Below are 20,417 nucleotides of genomic sequence, written 5' to 3'. Positions count from 1 at the left end.
AATTGGCCTCCACTGCCTTCTGTGGCAGAGAATTCCACAGATTCACAACTCTCTGGCTGAATTATTTTTTCCTCATCTCAGTCCTAAATGGCTTATAAACCCCTTATTCTTAAACTGTGACCCCTGGTTCTGGACTCCCCCAACATGGGGAACATTTTCCCTGCATCTACCCTGTCCAATCCCTTCAGAATTTTATATGGTTCTATAAGATCCCCTCTCATCCTAAAGAGATACAGAATGATAAAGCAATGCTTAATCTAATCCAACCCAGTGAAGGCAAGAATCAAACTTCAAGGATACCATATTGAAGTGTCATGATTAAAGTGAATATGGATATTGAAAATATTGTAACCACAAAGTATAAGTACACATGCATCAAATGCTTGGTGTTCGCATGGCTGGCAGTTGGGAGAAAGCTGCCTCTACTGCAGTGTCAATTATCATCAAACAAATAAATGCGTTTGATAAATAAGAACATAAAACCACAAATAACTAAAATAATTAAAAAGTAAACAGTGGCTATTTTTGATGTCCCTTAAATTTGCAGGGCCTTTTCATGGTACATATCAACAGGGAACTTTGACATATCTAATTGCAATCATTAAGAAGACAGCACAGATGTATTTGTGGATTTTCAAAAAGTGTTTGAAATATTGCAGCGTAGAGGGTTGCAAACACCATTAAGATGTGTGATAATATAGAAATCTGGCGGGACATAATGAAAAATGGTAGAAATATAGAAAACTAAGAAGATGAAACAAATGCCAGGAGATGCTTAAACGTTGGTATTTTATGAAAATATATGTTGGATCCATTGGTCTATTTCCATGTAGGACAGCAGATTATGGCGACACAATGCAGGTGACGGCTGTATTAGGGGTAGGTGGGGGGGGGGGGGGGGGGGGGGGGAATGTTATTTTCGTAACACAAAGCCACATCATTGCTTGTGCATCAAGAAATATACGAGCTGCAAATAAAATAAAAATTGTCACATAAATTCTGTGAGAAGCAATTTTTATTCTGTATCTCAGATTTCTTGGGAGTGATTTGTAAATTCTGCAAGGGTGCAAACATTTCCGTTTCATGAGAGGCTGCAATGTGGTGGTGGCCTGCAGAGCAGCACATTTGCAGAGAACACAAACGCGCATTGTTGAGGCACACGTTGTTAGTCATTTCACAAAGTCCCTTTGGGCTTACAGATCTGAGACATGAATGGAAATGGAACCCTTTTGACATAAGGGGAAACATTTTTGCAGTTCAAATTAAGGGAAGGACGTAACATTTACATAGGAACTATAAAAGGGAAAGAGGCACCAACACTTCAAATGAATACATTGTTAAATCTGAGAGATTAAACATGAAGTTTAAGGTCTATAAACATTGCAACCAGGAATACAAACATTGCAACTATACAAATAGATGAAGAGAACATATGTAAAATTAGGTATTGTGCAACCTACATAATAGAATAGTGCATCTGCTTTTGGTTACTTGGGTAAGAAGAACACATGGACAGCAGGCCCAATCTTTGGCAAGTGAACCACACTGTCACACACGTGACCACATGTGATCACAAAGTGGCACATTAAAAATTCTTGGAAGAAATTAATCTTATTCAATGTTATTTTCCCACCGACAGAACTATAACGCATGTCTGCTACAGATATGAACATTCTCGCTTTTTAAAATTCACAGAGTTTGTATAATTGTACAATGTCACACACATGACCAATCATATTTGGCCTCTGACCCGAAACAATAATTGTCAGCATCTATATCACTATACTTATAAAACTCTGATCTTGGATGTGTATTTATTTGTGTGATGTTCGTGTGCGGTTCACGTCTCCTCGAAAACACGACACGCTAACGGTGACATTTTTACATATTCCGATAGAGATTTACGCTGTGAAGTCAAAAATCGCCTTATCTGAAAATGTTGAGTTTTATTTCTTGAGTTATTTACGAAAATGTTCCAAAATTTCAAATTAGAAAATAAATGAGCTGATGACGTCACAATGGGGCTGCTTGCGCGGCCTGTGCGCACTGTTTTCCACACGTTGCTAGTTACGGCATCCCCCCGACTTGCCGTCATTTGGTTGCCACCGGTCCGCTCACTGTGACCCCCCCCTTCCACCCTCCCCATCACTTTCTCTCCTCCCCCTCTCCCCCCTCTCTCCCATCTCCTCTCCCCACTAGTCTCTCCTCCTCTCCTCCCTCCCCTCTACTCCCCCTCCCCCTCCCCTCTCTCTCCCCCCCCTCCACCTCTCCCCAATCCCCCTCCCTCCCCCTTTCCCCCCATCTCCCCCCTTCCTCCCGCTCTCCCTCCCTACCCCCTTGCGTGTGTGTGGAGTGGTTAGTGTGTGTGTGTGAAGCCACAGACCGCCTCCCCTACCGGAACTGGGTGTTGAGGGAACAGGACCCAACGGGTCCCACTTGATCTAGTCCATTACTAAACCTCTCATCTTGTTTGTATCTGTCTGTCTATCCGTATGTGATCCCAGAACTATGTCAAAACAGTACACGATAGCGCTAACATTTTTGCACCACCTTGCTCACAATTGCCATGTCGTGGTTTGTGTCAAGTTTCGTTCAGATTGATGTTATACTTCACAAGTTATGGACATTTAAAACTTTAGAAAACCCCACTTTGAGAACAATATGCTGTGGCAGATACTGGAAGTTTGCAGCTATGTTGTCACAAAGGGATCTAATTTACATAAGCTGCCATGAACAGTACTCCACCTGACAATGACATCACAATGGGATCTCATTTACATAAGCTGCCAATCAACGGTGTTCCACCCAGTGCAATGAGAGATTTGTCACATTGTTGTAAGGAGAGGGAGGGAGTGGGGGAAGGGAGACGAAGAAATGTTATTTAAACATTGTGTTTAGTGGGGGAGTGCGATAGGGGAGAGGTGAGGGAGGGAGTGACTGAAGGTAGGGAAAAGGAGAGGGAGGGAGAGGTCAGGGAGTGGAGGAGGGGAGGAGGAGGGGGAGAGAAGAGAGAGGGTGAAGAGGAGGAGGGAGTATACGAGCTGTGCTTGTGCAGTTGGGGGCTATGGGTGAGTGGTGGAATATTGTGTTGGGGGAATGGGGCCCAACGGATCAGGGGGGTAGGGGGAGGGGAGAGCGGTTATGGAGGGTGGGATGGAGTGACTGAGGGTAGGGAGTAACTGAGGGTAGGGGAAAGGAGAGGGAAGGGGAGGTGAGGGAGGGAGGGAGGGAGTGGGGGAGGGAGAGGAGAGAGAAGAGGGAGGGAGAAGATGGAGGGCGAGGGGGTGTTGGGGATGAGAAGAAATCAGCCGCGCCTGCGCAGTTGGGGGCTATGGGTGAGTGGTGGAATATTGCGTTGGGGGAACGGGGCCCAATGGGTCCCACTTGGTCTAGTAACAAACAAAAATTTCACTTGATAAACCCAAAAATTATGAATCATATATACAACACAAAGTAATATACCTGTAATATTGAAACATAGAAAATAAGTGCAGGAGGAGGCCATTCAGCCCTTTGAGCCAGCACCGCCATTCATTGTGATCATGGCTGATCATCCCCTATCAATAACCCGTGCTTGCCGTATCCCCATATTCCTTGATTCCACTAGCCCATAGAGCTCTATCTAACTCTCTCTTAAATCCATCCAGTGATTTGGCTTCCACTGCCCTCTGTGGCAGGGAATTCCACAAATTCACAATGTTTTTTCTCACCTCAGTCTTTAATGGCCTTTATTCTAAGACTGTGGCCCTTGGTTCTGGACTCGCCCAACATTGGGATCATTTTTCCTGCATCTAGCTTGTCCAGTCCTTTTATAATTTTAGATGTTTCTATAAGAAATCCCCTCATCCTTCTAAACTCCAATGAATACAAGCCTAGTCTTTTCAATCTTCCCTCATATAACAGTCCCGCCATCCCAGGGATCAATCTCGTGAACCTACGCTGCACAGCCTCAGTCACAAGGATGTTATTCCTCAAATTAGGAGACCAAATCTGTACACAATACTCCTGAGGTGGTCTCACCAGAGCCCTATACAACTGCAGAAGAAATGCTTTCAGAATTGGAAGAGATGTATTCCACAATTTTTCATATTTTTGGTCACACGCGTGACTAAGAATGGGCAGCAGATAGAGTTAGCGTTCAGCCTTGAGTTTGCTCTACTGTTCAATACATTCATGCCTCATTGGATGAACCATGAATGAACTGAATACTGGAACATACACAACTATTTTGCCTGATCCTCATGCCCTTCATCCTCCCCTTCCCTTTCTGCTCTATAGACCAAAAGCTATCTGTATCAACAGATCATGTGATATCAGCAAAATTAGGCCATTCGGCCCATTAAGTCTCCTCCGCCATTCAATCATAGCTGATTGATCTCTCCCTCCTAACTCCATTCTCCTGCCTTCTCCCCATAACCTCTGACACTCGCACTATCAGCCTTGATCATACTTTATGGAGCTCTTGGATGGAGAATTACATATATTCGCCATTCTCTGAGATTCAAAAATCCCTCCTCATGTTTTTCTGAAGTACAGTAACCCTGTAATCTGAACCCCCCCCCCCCTAATCTGAACCCCCCCCCCCCCCCCCCCCCTTGCCCTCTCCCCTCCCTTACTGGATTCCTTCACATGAAGCATTCTTTCAGCACCTACTTTGTCCAGTCCATCAGAATAAGATCCTGCTTCATTCTCCTAACCTCCCGGAGTACAGGCCAACCGGCAAACTCATTATTTTATAAAATAACCCTTCCATTCAAGGAACACAAGCACATTGACAGGATGGGGGAAGGTTCTTCCTAAGATAGTACCAGGAAAGAAGTTATTACCATTGAGACCAGAAATCATGGGCATTTCCTTGGGCATTAACTGAGTGACAAGAGAATTATCGAATTTCACAAAGTAGAAACATAGAAACATAGTGAATAGGTGCAGGAGTAGGCCATTTGGCCCTTTGAGCCAGCACTGCCATTCAATATGGTCATGGCTGATCATCCAGAATCAGTACCCCGTACCTGCCTTTTCGCCATATCTCTTAATTCCGTTAGACCTAACAGCTAAATCAACAGATCATGTGATATCAGCAAAATTACGCCAGTCGGCCCATCAAGTCTCCTCCGCCATTCAATCATAGCTGATTTATCTCTCCCTCCTAACCCATTCTCCTGCCTTCTCCCCATAACCTCTGAAAACATCCAGTGAATCGGCCTCCACTGCCTTCTGTGGCAGAGAATTCCACAGATTCAGTCCTAAATGGCCTACACCCCACACTTAAACTGTGACCACTGGTTCTGGATTCCCCCAACATCGGGAACATTTTTCCTGCATCTCACCTGTCCAATCCATTAAGAATTTTATATGTTTCTAGAAGATCCCCTCTCATTCTTCTAAATTCCAGTGAATATAAGCCCAGTCGACCCATTGTCTCATCATATGTCAGTCCCACATCCCGGGAATTAACTTGGTGAACCTACGCTGTGTGCCCTCAATGACAATAGCAAGAAGCTGGTCTTTATGTCCCACATTGCCAGGCTGACTATGGTGCCTACTTATACTAATCACATTGGCTGACATTAGGCCCCTATTCTTCTATATTTTTCCATCCATGTACCTGTCCGCAAGATAGGATTTAAATTAGCCGAATGAAGACAGTTTTTGACAGATAAATATGGAGGATAAATATGGTCAGGAAACATTTGACAAAACATATTTTAATAGTCTGGAGAAAACAAAAGAAATTAGAATTCATTTCACACCAGGCCAATGGGCTAAGCTGTCTCTTGCCTCAACAACCTCCTCCGGCAGCTTGTTCCATACATTCTCCACTCTTTGAGTAAAAAAGTTACCCCTAATGTTCCCATTCAATCTTTCCCTCCTCACCTTAAACCTATGTCCCCTGGAAATGACTATTTCATATTATTTTTACTTCATTAGTTAGCCACCATCATAGTGGTACAACAAGGATAAGTGTCCTTTGGCCCACTGAGTGCTTGCTGAAGATCAACAACCCTTTACACTACTCCTACATTAATTCATGCGTACAGAGAAGGCTGTTGCCAGGACTAGAGGGTCTGAGCTATAGGGAGAGGCTGAGCAGGCTGGGACTCTATTCCATGGAGCACAAGCAGATGAGGGGTGATCTTATAAAGGTGTACAAAATCTTGTTTGGTTGTGTACATTAGGCATGAATAAAACCATGCTGAGAAAACAGATGGGAAAATAACATATCCTTTGAGCGAATCCTCTTTTAGATCAAATAGTGGAATAATATCATTTACCAAGAGTTGAGGTCCAGCTAAATTACTATAGTGATTCATCATCATCATCATCATCATCATGTTGAAAACATCAACGGGCACAGTGCCTTACAATGCCAGGTAAGACAATGATCACAACTTCTTGTTTGAGTATAGGAGCAGGGAGGTTCTACTGCAGTTGTACAGGGTCTTGGTGAGACCACACCTGGAGTATTGCGTACAGTTTTTAGTCTCCAAATCTGAGGAAGGACATTATTGCCATAGAGGGAGTGCAGAGAAGGTTCACCAGACTGATTCCTGGGATGTCAGGACTTTCTTATGAAGAAAGACTGGATAGGCTTGGTTTATACTCGCTAGAATTTAGGAGATTGAGAGGGGATCTTATAGAAACATACAAAATCCTTAAGGGGTTGGACAGGCTAGATGCAGGAAGATTGCTCCCGATGTTGGGGAAGTCCAGGACAAGGGGTCACAGCTTAAGGATAAGGGGGAAATCCCTTAAAACCGAGATGAGAAGAACTTTTTTCGCACAGAGAGTGGTGAATCTCTGGAACTCTCTGCCGCAGAGGGTAGTCGAGGCCAGTTCATTGGCTATATTTAAGAGGGAGTTAGATGTGGCCCTTGTGGCTAAGGGGATCAGAGGGTATGGAGAGAAGGCAGGTACGGGATACTGAGTTGGATGATCAGCCATGATCATATTGAATGGCGGTGCAGGCTCGAAGGGCCGAATGGCCTACTCCTGCACCTAATTTCTATGTTTCTATGTTTCTATGTATCTACTGAAGTGTGGATGGCTGTTGACTCGCTAAGAGCTCATCCGCCCTTTGACAGGTCTTGTCTTTGGTCCTGCTGGGGGTCTGCAGCCCCCTCCTCACCTGGCAAACCAAGTGGGGGAGACGGTTTAGTCGCCGACTATCCGACCATGGAGCAGGTAGCACGGGATTACATGGTACCTGTGGCGGGGGGGGGGAATCCCCCCAACCTGACGAATTCAAGTTCAAGTTCACATTTATTGTCACCTGCACCAATTGGTACAGTGAAATTTCAGTTACCATACAGCCTTACGAATAACAATAACACAATACACGATAAGAGTCGAACATATAGTGATGCTAATTTATTTTTCCCAAGATGGTGCAATGGCTGTCCTCAGTGTGATTGAAATATTTGGAACAGATATGTGTTGATTTAATTTTAAATGGATTTTGTGTGGGCGTGATTGTTCCATATGTCGGCCAATGACACAACAAAGGTCGATTGTATTTGTTACAGATGCCCATTGCCACAAAACACAGTTGATTCAAAATGTACCACTTGCTGTCAATGAGTAGATTGCACTAATTGCTGATCAATAATCACTGCTGGGAGTTCAGACATGGTGATCCCACTGGGGATATGAGAAGAAATGACAGAAATGGGTGAACACTTCAAAGGGATGAACCCAACACAAATGGAGACAATACTCTCAACCTACATAATTTATGCTCTGCAGATTGCATTTCTATGAACCTCCCTTGGCACAAATAGCAGAATCTTCAATCGAATGACTCGGCAGCTCGGCCTGCAGATAGTTAACCCTCTCCCACTCAGCTGCTCAAAACACCCACTCAACATTTTCTCAAGCATTCTTCTGGAGTCAAAGGGCTTTTAATTCAATTTAATACTTGTCTAAGCCTTGTTTACATCCTTTTCCCTTCTCTCTAAATCTCCTTGTGTTAAGAGGGAACGTCCTGTAAAGAAGGGAATTAAAGGACCTTCCACGTGGCTTTTGAAAATGAGCCCTATAATCAAGCTTAGAAGGGTACAGATGAGTGAACTAATTATCCACATTTCCTTCTCTTTCTCTCCTCAGAAACAGGCGCTTCGACCCACCGGGTCCGCGCCGACCAGCGATCCCCGCACATTAACACTATCCTCCACCCACTAGGAACAATTTTTACATTTACCAAGCCAATTAACCTACAAACTAGTACATCTTAGGAGTGTGGGAGGAAACCGAGGATCTTGGGGAAAACCCACGCGGTCATAGGGAGAACGTACAAACTCCGCGCAGACAGCACCCGTAGTCAGGATTGAACCCGGGCCTCCGGAGCTGCATTCGCTGTAAGGCAGCAACTCTACCGCTGTGCCACACCAACATGCCCGGCACTGCGGGTGTGACTGACGGGTCTCCGCCACTGTGAAGCAGCAGCTCCACTAGATGTGCCATTGTATTGACCAACTGCATGGTCACCAGAACTGGCATAGAATGCACACCTCCAGATTCAAGGACAGTTTCTTCCCAGCTGTTATCAGGAAGAATCTTCCCCCATCCTGTCAATGTGCTTGTGTTCCTTGAATGGAATGGTTATTTTGTAAAATAATGAGTTTTCTGGTTGGCCTGTACTCCGGGAGTTGTTATCAGGCAACTGAATCATCCTACCACAACCAGAGAGCAGTGCTGAACTACTATCTACCTCTTTGGTGACCCACGGACTATCCTTGATCGGACTTTGCTGGCTTTACCTTGCACTAAACATTATTCTCTTATCATGTATCCACCATCTGGTCCCCCCATATCTCACTGACCTCCTCTCCCCCTACCAACCCTCACGGTCCCTCAGATCCACATCAGCCGGTCTCCTCTCCATCCACAAGTCCAACCTCCGCAGTTTTGGGGACAGAGCCTTCTCTAGGGCAGCTGCCAGGCTCTGGAACTCCCTCCCCCAACTGATCCGCAATTCAGTGTCCCCTACCATCTTCCAGTCCCGCCTCAAGACCCATCTCTTCACCTCTGCCTATCCTTAGCCCCACGTCCCCCTCCCTTTTCATCTGTGCATGAATTGCCTCATATTGTGTATTGAATTGAATTCTGTCTTTAATTTGTGTACTAGTCATGTCTCTACTATTTATTTCATTCCCCATACATGTTTTTCCTCTACTTGCTAAATTTTTGTAAGGTGTCCTTGAGACTCTTGAAAGGCGTCCATAAATAAAATTTATTATTATTATTATTATGTATCTATACACTGTAAAGAGCTTGATTGTAATCATGTATTGTCTTTCTGCTGACCGGTTAGCATGCAACAAAAGCTTTTCACTGTTCCGAGGTACACATGACAATAAACTAAACTGAACTGAAGGCTTTTCTATGTTAAGGGTAGTTATTTATCCTGAATTTAAACCCCCCAGACACTGTGATGGGAATCATATCTATAGCTTTAGTACATTAGTGCAGGCTTCTGCCCGCTCACCGTGTCAATTAACCTTGTGGGGTCAATATAATCTCAGTGCCATTGCTGGATTAGTATTGTTGCCATGTAGTCTTATACTCGTCTCTCCAATAGAATAGCGGAGCAGTTAGAACAAGGACGTGCTCCAAGTATTTTGCTTGGAGAATGACTTAAGTGCACATAGGTTTCCCTACTCTGTCTTTTCCCATGACTCTCCTTCAATGCATTGACGTTGGCGGAAGGATTCATTTCTCTTCTAAAGGGGAAGGTGCCTGGGAGTTTTGAATTTATTGCAGAAGTTCTCCTTGGCCAATCTGGACCCAGCAGAATTGGGGTGTATGTGTTGATAGGAGTGAGTATCTTCCACGTTGGATATACATGGCAGTTCGTGCAAAGTTCATGTAGCCCCTGGGAGTTGTTGATTTGCCATGGCGGCATATTCCTGACAGTAACACCCATCCCATGTGAAATGTCTTTATGTTGCCCCTCCACAAGATGTGCCACCTGCCTAGTTCATTAAGCTGCCCATCGACAGCTCATCGTTGTTTCAATCTGCTCAGTGATGTCAAAGACCAAGCCCCCAGATCCCTGGGTTAAGAAAGACGAGTGAGATTGCGGACTGTTACTGTGGGCACAGCCTGCAAGTGGCCATGGAGCCAAGGAGGAGGATTCCACGGACAGTTTCATTCAATGTGAGATGGATGCTACAAAACAGTTGTTGTGTGGCATTGACAGAGTGAGGTCGTGATTCAGTGACGAGGAGGCCTAGATGACTGGAGGACAAGTTCTGCTGCATGCATATTAACACACACGCCCGCCCACACACACATGCATGCACACACCCACGCACACACACATGCACGCACGCACGCATACACACATGCATGCACACACACACACACACATGCACACACAGGCAGACACACGTGCATGCACACACACACATGCACCCATGTACACACACATGCACGCACACACACGTGCACACACACGCACGTACGCATGCACACACACACAAGCACGCACACACATGCATGCACACAGAAGGGCACTGATAGCCTCCAGAGGCTCTGTTACAGACTGCAGAGGAACCAAGGCCTAGGAAACAATGTTGACTGGATAGCCCGCAACAAAAGCTTCTCACTGTACCTCGGTACATGTGCGGAAATACGAAACTAAACTGAAGCCCCAATCATAAGGATGTGAAAGAAACTAACACAGTTATTGAAAGAACATCCAAACTCCACAGAGGCAGCATTGAATCTAGGTAATTGGAGCTGTGAGGCAGCTTTGTCACTGTACTGCCTACATTTCTTTCAATAGTTTGGAAGAATCATTTATTCCACACAACTCAGTCCTATCTTTACTGGCCTTCACAAAACCTGCAATGTCTGCCCTTTCCTCCAGCAACATGTAAAACAGGGCTTCACCTGTACTTTTTTTGATTTAAGATTCTGTATTCAATGTTCATGACATTTCCCCTGTAAATTGGCGACCAAATGCAGATTGGGTAAATGGTTTCCTGAAGATCCCTGACTTCCAGCATGACTCCAATTACCAATTGGAGGAAGGATATCCTTGTGATTGAGGCAGTGCAGCGTAAGTTCACGAGATTGATCCCTGGGATGGCGGGACTGTCATATGAGGAAAGTTTGAAAAGACTAGGCTTGCATTCACTGGAGTTTAGAAGGATGAGGGGGATCTATAGAAACAGTTAAAATTATAAAAGGACTGGACAAGCTAGCTGCAGGAAAAATGAACCAGGGGCCACAGTCTTAGAATAAAGTGGAGGTCATTTAAGACTGAGGTGAAAAAAATAAGACTGAGGTGAGGAAAAACTTTTTCACCCAGAGAGTTGTGAATTTGTGGAATTCCCTGCCACAGAGGGCAGTGGAGGCCCAATCACTGGATGGATTTAAGAGAGAGTTAGATAGAGCTCTAGGGACTAGTGGAATCAAGGGATATGGGGAGAAGGCAGGCACGGGTTATTGATTGGGGACGATCAGCCATGATCACAATGATTGGCGGTGCTGGCTCAAAGGGCCTCCTGCACCTATTTTCTATGTTTCTATGAGGCACAAGATGCTGCAGACACTGGGACCTTGAGCAAAGAAACAAAGTACTGGAGGAACACAGCAGGTCAGGCAGCATCTGTGCAGGAAAATGGACAGACAATGTTTTGGGCAAAGAGCTGGTGAAAAAAGGGTGAGGGGAAAGGGTAAGGAAACACATGGCAATGTTAGGGGACATATAAATACCCACGGCTACAGCACTGAATCAAAATTAAAATATATATTTTTTAAGTGTGAGGATAAGTTCTGCCAGGTGGAGAAGAATGTTACTTGAGGCTATTGGAGGAACAGCACCTCATATTCCGTTTGGGGAGTCTGCACCCCGGGGGCATGAACATCGAATTCTCCCAATTTTGTTAGTCCTTGCTGTCTCCTCCCCTTCCTCAGCCCCCCTGCTGTCTCCTCCCATCCCCCAGCCTTCTGGCTACTCCTCCTTTTCCCTTTCTTGTCCTCACCCACCCCCGCCCCCGATCAGTCTGAAGAAGGGTTTCGGCCCGAAACGTTGCCTATTTCCTTCGCTCCATAGATGCTGCTGCACCCGCTGAGTTTCTCCAGCTTTTTTGTGTAACCTTACTTGAGGCGGGTTGGAACTGATTGTGCTCTAAAAATACTGACACCTCAATCCTTTGGACATATTCTCTTCCAGAGAAATCAATGGAGAATTCTCCATGCCATGTCAAGCCTGATGTGGGCAATTCCAGTTGACAACCCAGCACTATTATAGACACAAAGTGCTGTAGTAACTCAGCGGGACAGGCAGCATCTCTGGAGAGAAGGAATGGGTGACATTTCTGGTCGAGACCCATTCCGTCTCCCTAGAGATGCTGCCTGTCCCGCTGAGTTACTCCAGCTTTTTGTGTCTATCTTCGGTGTAAACCAGCATCTGCAGATCCTTCCTACAATCTTGCTGGGTAACTACCATCGGACTCCACGAGAAGTTCTGCGGCAGATGGGGCCAACAAAAAAAAAAAATGTTTCATTTGCTTTTTGAAATTTCCATTCAGAAATCTAGTTAAAATTCAGAAGACAATGCAGAAACAGGATTTTAAAGAGTATATTTGTCAAGAGACACACCTTTCATCTGTCGTGAATTGCTGACAATGGCAGCGGAATGCATTTGGGTGAAACAGTTGACCTCAGAAATACTGAGCAAGATTGTCCAATAATTGACAATTGCAGATTGCTGAGTTTGCTCTGAAGGTTCTAGCACAGTTTCATACAACACAGGAAATCTTATACCTTGCACATGTGCAATTACTAATCCCATTCCACAATTTATTTTCCCCAGAGGAAGAATCCAGTCGGGATAATTTGAGAATGAAGAGATGTTCATGCTTTCCTTCTTTTAAGACTCATATCCTTCCCTAACTACCTATTTGGGAAAAAAAACCCATAGGAGAGAACTATTGCATCTTATTGTTAAAAAGAACTGCATCTGAAGAAATATTGTAGACCTGCCTTGAGAATAGTAGATAACTGAGATCTCTGGGGGGGGGGGGGGGGGGGGGGGGGGGGGGGCACTGTAGTAGAGTTGCTGCCTTACAGATATAGATATATAGATATTTAGATATTAGATATGCCATTTATTGTCACTATACACGTACAATGAGATTAAAAGCAGCTCGTACTCAGTGCATACATATAATTTAGTACAAAAAACAAGAAACAGAAAACAAAAACAAAAGGGAGAGGGGGGGGGATAGGTGCACAATTCTGCGGCGCTATATACATATCTATAAAGGCAAAAATGGTGAAGGATGAATAGGCAGTATTCTTAGGCAGATGTTTAAAGATTATATTAAATATTAAAAATGTTTTTTAAAAAATATTAAAAATTACAGTTACAATACACATTACAGTTCCAAATTTCAGTACGTGGATAGAATAGATGGAAGTCCGGGTGTTGGGCTGTGAAGTCAGTGCATGTGTGAATTAAGAGTAGTTATGACTTTCGGAAAACAACTATTCCTGAGTCTATTTGTCCTGGATTTGATGCACCTATAGCGCCTTCCAGAGTCGGGACAGCACCAGAGACCAGGGTTCGATCCCGACTACAGGTGCTGTCTGTACGGAGTTTGTACGTTCTCCCCATGACCTGCGTGGGTTTTCTCCGAGATGTTCGGTTTCCTCCTACACTCCAAAGGCGTACAGGTTTGCAGGTTAATTGGCTTGGTGTAAATGTAAATTGTCCCTAGTGTGTGTGTGTGTTTGTGTGTGCAGGGTAATGTTAATGTGCGGGGATCGCTGGTCAGTGTAGACTCAGTGGGCCGAAGGGCCTGTTTCCGCGCTGTATCTCTAAACTAAACTAAACTATTCACCAAAAATAAATTTCTAGCAGCAAATGAAAACCTGTGCATTCAAAGAGAGCTCGAACGTACATACCATCTTACATTAAATGACAGTAAAGTGTGTGCAGCAGAATTTTATTTCCCACATGAAAGTTGTGGCCTTAACCTAATAAAAAATTAATCTAGTTTGCTCCTCTTATATACTGTACATTTTAAAGAAAATTACTTCTTTCTGCTATTTTTACACAAAATGCTGAAAAAAAAATGATCAATGAAAACGGCAAAGAATAAAAATGTCGTCATTCATCACCATTCTTGCTCGAGATCACATTTTGGAGAATGTGCCTCCCTTTCAGAGCAAGACTCAAAATGGTGAGAAACTAGACTGCCCTCTACTGCTCAGGAGTTAAGGCATGGTGTAGTTACAACAAAACCCATCCCGTTTAATATTTAAAATATGGATGTTGTTTTGATTAGTACTTACAGTAATCTGGCACCAAACACAGTGTAGACCGGTGAGGCCCTGGTAACATTTAATGCTTTTGTGGCATTTATCACATTTGGTTGGTGAGTTTCCTTCCACCCAAACATGCTGCATAGCCTTGATAGGAAGGGAAAAAAACATTAAAATAGCTCAAAAATATTTCACAATATCGGTTAAGCAGTTTAAATCAAAGACACACTGAGAATATGTGATAATATCCAAATTAATAAAAAAAAACACTCCACAGGCATCAGCAAGGGCAATATTTTCAGAATGTCAATGTTCAAAAATAATCTACAAAAATACCATCTTCTCAAAAATCATTCACAATTTTTAATGTATGGCTTTTGGGTCAACTTTAAACCTCGAGGCTTTGAAAAAACACACCCTCATTTTCAGCAGTCTGTAAGAGTGTGAATTGGAGAGAGGCTGTAAAGCCAAACTCAGAATTCGGCCTCTTGAGCAAGATTGAGGTTGATGGCAGTGGGCTTGACCAATACATACTGCAAGAACCTAAGAAAGCTTCGACCCTCTAGCCTTCTCCTCCACACAGTACTTCAGCTCCACTTCCCCATACAAACATCATTGTCCTCAATTCCTGCACCTCTCAAAATAAATCCATCTTCCTGGAATAGCTTCAGGAGCCCAAAGATTCACTCCCCTCTGGGTGAGGATTTTCCCTGTCATCTCATTTTTGGATGATAGACCCCTTCATTGCGACTCTGACCTCTGGTTCTAGACACTCCACCCTGTCAAGTCCAACATGACTCTTGTGTGTTTCAATGAGAACTCCTCTTTTCTTCTGAATTTGTGGGTATAGACCAGACCACTTCAACTCTCCTCACATAACAATCCCACCACTAGGAACTAATATGGAGAGTAAATGTTACTATTTTCTATGTGTCCTACAAACAGTTCCTTAACCACTACCTCTGTTGCCACTTACTTTAAAACACTGGGATTTCAGCACCATTCAGTTGCATTAATTTCTCCAATATGAGGTTGTACTACTGTTGCTAAGTTCTTTATGGTCATTTTCACCTTTGACCTGCACTCCTTGACTATTTCTGGGAGTCATAGAGTGATACAGTGTGGAAACAGGCCCTTTGGCCCAACTTGCCCACACCAGCCAACATGTCCCAGCTACACTCGTCCCACCTGCCTGCGCTTGGTCCATATCACTCCAAACCTGTCCTATCCATGTACCTGTCCAACTATTTCTTAAGCATTGAGATAGTCCCAGCCTCAACTACCTCCTCTGGCAGCTTGTTCCATACACCCACCACCCTTTGTGTGAAAAAGTTATCGCTCAGATTCCTATGAAATCTTTTCCTCTTCACCTTGAACCTATGTCCTCCGGTCCTCAATAGCCCTACTCTGGGCAATATACTCTGTGCAGCAACCCAATCTATCCCTCTCGTGATTTTATGCACCTCTATAAGATCACCCCTCATCCTCCTGCGCTCCATGGAATAGAGGCCCAGCCTACTCAACCTCTCCATGTAGCCCAATCTTCTTCTGCAAGGACAGGCACACAATATTAGTTTAATGTTTCCACCTTGCACTGTTCCTTGTTACAGGTTCTACAAGCTTCCCCCTGGACCGCAATCTGACTTGGCAACGGTGGGGTTGCTCAATAGGTCCCAGTTCATGTCCAACCCATTTTAACAATGAGGACAAGGTTTTTAAATTCCTGTCCCAAACTAGCCAGAGAACGGTGCTGAACTACTATCTACCTCTTTGGTGACCCTCAGACTATCCTTGATTGGACTTTGCTGGCTTTATCTTGCTCTGGGAGTCAAGGAAGGAGCGGCCCTGTTTCCACCAGTCTTTCCATCCCTACGCTCAAGAAGCTCTAGACTCCATTGTATGCAGATGCCGAGAAGTGTGTTCAGCTATGGTTGAACAATTTCTAATCTTGTGATGTGGACTCGATAAGAAGACATTGCACTAAACATTATTCCCTTACAATGTATTTATACACTGTAATTATGTAATGTCTTTCCGCTGACTGGTTAGCACGCAACAAGAGCTTTTCACTGTACCTCGGTACACGTGACAATAAACTCAACTGAACATTCATTACAAAGTATTTGCATTAAATATCTTTCGGCTAAGCAGCGTGACTACATCTGTGTCCCAGAAAGTTGCAAACACAGTGCCCTCCATAAAGTTTGAGACAAAGACCCATCATTTATTTATTTGCCTCTGTAATCCACAATTTGAGACCTGTAATAGAAAAAAATAACATGTGGTTAAAGTGCACATTGTCAGATTTTATTAAAGGCCATTTTACAGCAATTACAGCAGTGTTTATACATAGTCCATCCATTTCAGGGCACCATAATGTTTGGGGCACAGCAATGTCATGTAAATGAAAGTAGTCATGTTTAGTATTTTGTTGCATATCCTTTGCATGCAATGACTGCTTGAAGTCTGCGATTCATGAACATCACCAGTTGCTGGGTGTCTTCTCTGGTGATGTTCTGCCAGGCCTGTATTGCAGCCATCTTTAGCTTATGCTTGTTTTGGGGGCTAGTCCCCTTCAGTTTTCTCTTCAGCATATAAAAGGCATGCTCAATTGGGTTCAGATCGGATGATTGTCTTGGCCACTCAAGAATTGACAATTTTTTAGCTTTGAGAAACTCCTTTGTTGCTTTAGCAATATGTTTGGGATCATTGTCTTGCTGTAGAATGAACCGCCGGCCAATGAGTTTTGAAGCATTTGTTTGAACTTGAGCAGATAGGATGTGTCTATACACTTCAGAATTCATTATGCTACTGCCATCAGCAGTTGTATCATCAATGAAGATCAGTGAGCCAGTACCTTCAGCAGCCATACATGCCCAGGCCATAACACCCCCACCACCGTGTTTCACAGATGAGGTGGTATGCTTTGGATCTTGGGCAGTTCCTTCTCTCCTCCATATTTTGCTCTTGTCATCACTCTGATATAAGATAATCTTCGTCTCAAAGGTTCAAAGGTTATTTTATTAGTCACACACACCTAGGTGTAGTGAAATGCTTCTTGCCATGCAGCACATGAAGAAAGAATACAGACATAACAGTAATAAAGAAATTTAAACACAAAAACATCCCCCCACAATGGTTCCCACTATGAGGGAAGGCACAATGACCAGTCCCCATCCCCAGTTCACCCATAGTCGGGCCTATTGAGGCCTCCACAGTTGCCTCCACAAGACATTTTTTACAGAACTGTGGTTGCTCTTTTAAGTACAGGTGCACAACCTTTTATCCGAAAGCCTTGGGACCAGACACTTTTCGTAATTCAGAATTTGTCGGTCTTCGGAATGGAAATTTTTTTGCGTAGATTTTAATGGCTGGCTTAGAGTGCTCGGCTCATATCCGGAAGGTCACGAGTTTGCGCCTTGATCCCGGCAGTTACTCGGTCGCGAGTTTGAGTCTTCAATGTAGTTTTTTTCTTGCAGAATAAATGTTTGTATGAAATGCAGTGTAGGAGAGGTGTACTTACTGTGTGGGCAGAACTTTGGAAGTGATTGCCCACCAGTCTAAAAAGCCGCTGTGTCTCCCTGTCCCTGGGATAGTAGGGGGCGATCAAACAGCACAATACCCCCCTCCCCCTCCAACTCCAGAGGAATCTGCTCCCCGATGGGCCGCTACGGCGACAAGTGGCAGTTTGCCCACAGCCCGAGCTGCGCCCCCTCATCCGTCACCCCAAGAACAAGAAAGACGTACCTTGCACACCATCAGCTTCTGTCCCTACGTGTTCCCCTGGAGTTGGAGCGGGGCTGGAGTTTCTGCTGGCTGTGGGTCTCTGGGATCTCCGTTCTTGCAGTGGGCCTGGGGGGTCGGTGTCCCGTTGGTCCTGACGTCTCCGGCCACCCCCCCCCCCCCGGACTGGAGCTGAGACTGGGAACTGTACCGCCCTTGCCCCGTCCCTCTGCAACTGCAAACAACCCCACTCTCCTGCAAGGACGGTACAGTTCCCGGAGGATAGTAAGTGGCTGGAGACGTCAGGACCAACAGGAACCCGCTCCTCCTACGACGCCCCGAGCTGCGCCCCGTCATCCGCAACCCAGGTTCCTAAGTAGTTGGAGCGGGGCTGGGCTGGGCTGCTGTTGGCTGTGGGTCTCTGGGTTCACCGTGCTTGCGGTGGGCTTGGTGGTCGACGTCCAATTGGTCCTGACGTCTCCGGTGACTGCACTGACCTGCTGCCATCGCCGTCGTGAAGACAGTACAAAGCCCCCCGCGCCGGTGCAATGAGCGTGGAGCTGGAGAGGGGAGGGAAGGGGTCACACACGTGGCCGGGGAGCAGAGGGGTGTAGGTGGGGTGAAATTGAAGGGAGCGACAATCTGCTGCTGCCTGCACGCTGAGTTGAGAAGTTCCCACGCAAGACTCATGATACACAGTGTACCGTGAGTCTACCGTGGGAACGTTTTAACTCAGCGGGCAGGTAGCAGCATATTGTCAATTATTAACCCTCCCGCGCAATATACCCTCACCTTCTCTTTTATGAATGGGGATTTAGTTCCCCTTTCTTCGAGGACCGACCGGAGGTTCCGCTGTCACCTCTGCGGGCCGCCCTCGGTGAACGTTTTCAAGGACCTTTCTTCAAGGACCGAAAAAATGTCGCTATTCGGAGGTTTTCGTTATTTGGATCTTCGGATAAAAGGTTGTGCACCTGTACTTGTAACCTGGTCATCAGCATTTATATCATCAATAATACAAGTGGTTTGCATCTTGCAGTGTAGCCACTGTATTTCTGTTTATGAAGTCTTCTACGGACGGTGGTCATTGGCAAATCCACACCTGACTCCCGAAGATTGTTTCTGATCCATCGGGCAGGTGTTTTGGGGATTTTTCTTTATTATAGAGAGAATTCTTCTGTCATCAGCTGTGGAGGTCTTCCTTGGCCTGCCAGTCCCTTTGCGATTAGTAAGCTCACCAGTGCTGTCTTTCTTCTTAATGATGTTCCAAACAGTTGATTTTGATAAGCGTAAGGTTTGGCTGATGTCTTTATTCTTGTTCTCAGTCTCATAATGGCATTTGACTTTCATTGGCACAACTTTGGTCCTCATGTTGATAAACAGCAATAAAAGTTTCCAAAGGTGATGGAAAGACTGGAGGAAAGACTAGGTGCTGAGAGCTCTCTTCTACCTGCATTAAGGAGGCAATTAAACACACCTGAGCAGTTACAAACGCCTGTGAAACCATGTATCCCAAACATTATGGTGCCCTGAAATGGGGGGGACTATGTATAAACACAGCTGTAATTTCTACATGGTGAAACCAAAATGTATAAAAATGGTCTTTAATAAAACCTGTGCACTTTAACCACATGCGATTTTTTTCTGTTACAAAATCTCAAATTGTGGAATACAGAGGCAAATAAATAAATGATGGGTCTTTGTCACAAACACTGGGGCTGATGTTGTCGACCTCCCCGTGGTGAGCCCTGTCAACTGACCTCAGTCAGGCAAACGGCAACAAACAGAGACAGCAGCAGAAATAATGCAACCTCAGTCGTCGCAGCTTGCAGCCCTAATGTATCTGCAGTCACGCAGCTTGGCGCCAACCTGGAGCATGCGCCCTTTTTAGGGCGGGCACCTACGGATGTCGAACCAGATGGCATCACCCTGCTTGAGCTAAATGCGTAAGGCGTAACTGGCCACAGCGCCTGGAGGGCGTTACATAACTTCTGCTGCCTCAAACGCAAGAAGAAGAAGTCCCAAACATTATGGAGGGCACTGTAAATCATTTCATAGATTGGTGGAAGAGAAGCAGTTCAGAAGTCTAGCATATTATATTTTGAGGCTTGCGCTGGAAAGTTTGTTCAAGGTTTTTACTTAAAGCAGTGAACTTGTGTTCAAGGTAACACTTTGAACAAGGCTTCACTTCAGTGCTGGACACCTTTTCAGATTTCAAGTCAGGAGTGTTTTATTGCCCAATGGCCCAGATAGAACAATGACACAACACTAAGATACAAGTTCTGCAGTTACACAGGAAAAAGGTACTTACATTAGTATTTCTCTTGGATTTAACATATGTGCTTATACATGAAGCAATCTCTTTGGAGACACATCGTTCATGGACTGTGTATTTGCAAACTGAAAACAAAATGAAG

General features: G+C 44.7%; 1 protein-coding gene across 1 annotated transcript in view; it reads right to left on the bottom strand.

Annotated features, from left to right (window-relative positions):
- The window catches only part of LOC129698553 (diacylglycerol kinase beta), a 440,909-nt gene that overhangs the window by 282,082 nt on the left and 138,410 nt on the right, over positions 1–20,417 (bottom strand). Inside the window, exons 10-11 of the mRNA XM_055637631.1 lie at positions 20,312–20,400; positions 14,311–14,427 (exon numbers count right to left, since the gene is read on the bottom strand). Of these exons, the coding sequence (XP_055493606.1) occupies positions 14,311–14,427; positions 20,312–20,400 (206 nt within the window). The remainder of the gene's footprint in view (positions 1–14,310; positions 14,428–20,311; positions 20,401–20,417) is intronic.

Source organism: Leucoraja erinacea, chromosome 7, assembly GCF_028641065.1.
Source record: "Leucoraja erinacea ecotype New England chromosome 7, Leri_hhj_1, whole genome shotgun sequence".
NCBI classification, from domain to species: Eukaryota; Metazoa; Chordata; class Chondrichthyes; order Rajiformes; family Rajidae; genus Leucoraja; species Leucoraja erinaceus.
This window is presented reverse-complemented; position numbering and strand designations above follow the sequence as displayed.